The sequence below is a fragment of the Sinocyclocheilus grahami genome, unplaced genomic scaffold, assembly GCF_001515645.1.
Source record: "Sinocyclocheilus grahami isolate Dianchi unplaced genomic scaffold, SAMN03320097.WGS_v1.1 scaffold451.1, whole genome shotgun sequence".
In the NCBI taxonomy this organism is placed as follows: domain Eukaryota; kingdom Metazoa; phylum Chordata; class Actinopteri; order Cypriniformes; family Cyprinidae; genus Sinocyclocheilus; species Sinocyclocheilus grahami.
In genome coordinates, this window is record NW_015505630.1 from 488,454 (window position 1) to 491,841 (window position 3,388).

Here is a 3,388-nt window from a genome sequence, read left to right on the forward strand (position 1 = left end):
GGGGGGTATGGACAAATAAGGTCTGAGAAGTAAACTGGAGCCAGACACTGTAAGGCACTGTAAATGCTGCTCTCTTGAACTTTCTATTAATCAAAGAATCTTGAAATAACATTATAACACAGTTTCCATAGAAATATTAAGCAGCATGACTGTTTTTAACACTAAGAAACAATACAGTAAGAAATGTTTCTTGAGTAGCAAATCAGAATGATTTCTGAAGGATCATGTGAGACTGAAGACTGGAGTAATGCTGCTGAAAATTCAGCTTTGCCATCATATGAATACATTACGAAAACATATTAAAATAGAAAACTTTTTTATTGTAATATTATTTCACAGTATAACTGTTTTCACTGTATTTTTGATCAAATAAATACAGCCTTGGTGAGCATGAGAGACTTATTTCACAAACAAATCTTAATAACCCAAAACTTTTTTTGAACTCTTGAATTTGTAGAAATAACTGAAAAAAGTTTTAGATTAAGTTTTGTAAAGAAGAGTGAAAAAGAAACTGATAGACTAAACAAAAATAAATATATGAAACAAAACATTGACCTAAACACTATTAATAAATAGTTAATTCTAGCTGTTGTTTGGATTCTGGGCAATGGAGGATTGAAAATAGGCTTGATTACACCTCATGTATCCTAGCAACACTCTCTTTCATCACAGCTTAAAATTGGACACACTCCTAAAGTGTAAATGTCCTACATACATATAATGCCCCAGTTTATTATCATTAATAATATAACAATATTTACATTAAAATCAATAAAAAAATGTATTTAGGCAGAATCTAAAAGGATAAAACCAATGGGAACCTGTATTTCAAGGGCTGTTACATGATACAGTAGTTAACCTGCAGCTTTCTAGGTTACCTCTCATTGTCCTGGCGTATATAGGTAAGAGGGCCGATCTCCACCCGCGCAATGTTGGTGTTCTGATCCAACACATGGATGTAGTGGTGAGGTGGGATCCTGATGATAGAGGCACCGAGCAGCTGATCAGCATCCATATTTCTTCCAACTGGTACTCCTCACAAAGTCTAATTTGGAGAAATGTAGAGATTAGTGACCAAAATGGCAGAGATATAGTGATAATCTGTGCATGCGACTAGGGTCATGTGATATTATTCCCATGTGAATAAACATTTATGATGGCTTTTATTCACTCTGCGCTACCTTAAAGAGCTTACTTTGTTTATGTCAGTTTGTATTATGCATGAAAAATCCAATAATCTAAAAGTCAGCAGTGTTAGCTTTCATGAGCAAATACACCTCAGCTTCTTATCTCTTTAGGAGGAATTAATGATAGCGTTGCTAAGGGTCAGACGACGACACTTAGCTCGTTGTCTTTTAAAACTGGGATTATAACTGAGAAAATGCTGAGAAGTCCTTGATTTCATCAAGTCAAAATTATAGATTTTAGTTTGGAACAGGAAAAATCTGTCAATCAGACAACAATGTTTACACCATCATCTAAGACTGTTGCCCAACCCTTTCATCGCTCCTTACCCTAAACTAGTGATATCAGGTACTGTAGTTTAGCTGGCAAATTCAGTTAAAGATAATGTAAATGTCATGCAATCTACCTGTTCTTCAAAGAATCAAGCGTAATTTTTCATTAACCCCTTCAGACTCTGCATCAATTCGAATGGACATCACCTTTCTCTGGTGTTTATTTATTAATTTGTCATTTACTGCCACACAAATCTCAAAGGATTATTGGATTAGGTGCTACCCGGTCATCTATGACATTGTTGCTTTTTGACAAACAGTATATTAATTTGAAATTAAGCAAGGTGTACTGTGTCACATAGTTGTACTGTTTTAACATAAATTGGAGACTTGATGTTAGATATAATATAGTTAGTTATATATTGGTCATAATATCATATCGAGACGTTGCATTTCTTACACAGGATTTTTTTTTTTAGTCTTGATGTATAACTATTGTAAGCTTGTAGATAATCCTACACGTTTTATCTGACCATGCCAGACAAAAGTGATCAAATTAACATTTGAAATAACTATTCTAGGCCATAAGCAGATAAGCAGTTCTATTATTTATGGCTGCATTCAGAGCAGAAAAAAACCCATATTGTGTGTCTGTTGGATGTAGTATGTAAATTTAGCCATACACAAGTTCACTCTCCACAGCAACACCTATAAAACAAACACATTTGTCTCAAATCAATCAATCACATCATCCACATGCTGGGACGTCAAGAGGAGGGCTGGTCACTTTCAAGCTGCACCAATCGTACTCTGAAGATGAAGGCGGAACTCAAAGAATTACATTAATCTAATCTATTACTTTAGTGACCATAAAAACTGCAGGATCACGTGACATCTGGAAGGACTGGCTAAAGGCACTGGTACCACGACAGAAGAATAGCCTGCGATTAACGACCATTACACAAATTAAACTGCTGTTCATCTGATCTGAAAACCTGCGTATAAAGATCGTGATCATATTAAGTTCATTTAAAGTACGAAAAGACTGCGACAGTTTTCCACGACTGAAAACTGCAACGATTGTCAGTGTTTTGCATATGAAGGCAGGCTGTTCCGCGTCGCTTACAAAAATGCATCGTCCTCCGTGCTTTACATTCGTTCATCATGACACATTCACAACTAAGCAAGTTAGATGAATGTAGCAGTCCTAAGGTAATTTATCCATGGAAGATTCGTCTTCTAAATATTGCGAAAAAAACAAGACTTACCGTTTCAGAAGTATACGTCCTTAAAACTGCCAGTCCGATGATGATCCGTCAGTTTAAAGCGCCTGTATGAATGCAGTGCGAAGGTTTATGATAACTCGCGCTGGGTGGAGGTGTGTCATGCTGGGGAAGGAGGGCCCGGAGTGTGATTTCCCGGAGCAGGAGTCACAAGATCACGTGGCTTACTGTAGCTGGGTATTGAGATATATCCTAGATCGTGATGTATTTCCGCAAATGCACTATTTCATTTAAAAGCGTTAAAGGGGTCGTGAACTGCCTTTTTTATTATTATTTTGTACTGTTCTCTGAGGTCCATTTTAATAGAAGCTGTTTTTAGATTAACAAGAAAGGTTTGAGTCCTGATGTTTAGTACAATGACCTCTTAATTTTGATTTTGATTTCTAATGACCCCTTTAAGTTACTCGACCACGTATTCGCTTTGTAATATTGCGATTGCCAGTGCTTCCACATAATGTGCACATGTGTGTGTGTCCAAGTGTCCTACATAACCATTTAAACAGCTCTACAAACTTGCTCTCTGAAAACGCAACTTCCTGTTTTTATCGAGGTTGTGGTTGACTAGAGGTTAAGCGTCTGAACTAGCACGATGGAAATATTTAGTAAGGTTACAGTCAGTGTTGGGGGTAAAGCACTATAAGTAACTAG

At 36.5% G+C, this 3,388-nt stretch overlaps 1 protein-coding gene across 1 annotated transcript in view; it reads right to left on the reverse strand.

Moving 5' to 3' along the window:
- The window catches only part of LOC107552448 (major vault protein-like), an 11,006-nt gene extending 8,141 nt beyond the window's left edge, over positions 1-2,865 (reverse strand). Inside the window, exons 1-2 of the mRNA XM_016234330.1 lie at positions 2,726-2,865; positions 879-1,045 (exon numbers count right to left, since the gene is read on the reverse strand). Coding sequence (XP_016089816.1) covers positions 879-1,015 — 137 coding nt within the window. The 5' untranslated portion in view covers positions 1,016-1,045; positions 2,726-2,865. The remainder of the gene's footprint in view (positions 1-878; positions 1,046-2,725) is intronic.
- Positions 2,866-3,388: the final 523 nt, after the last annotated feature.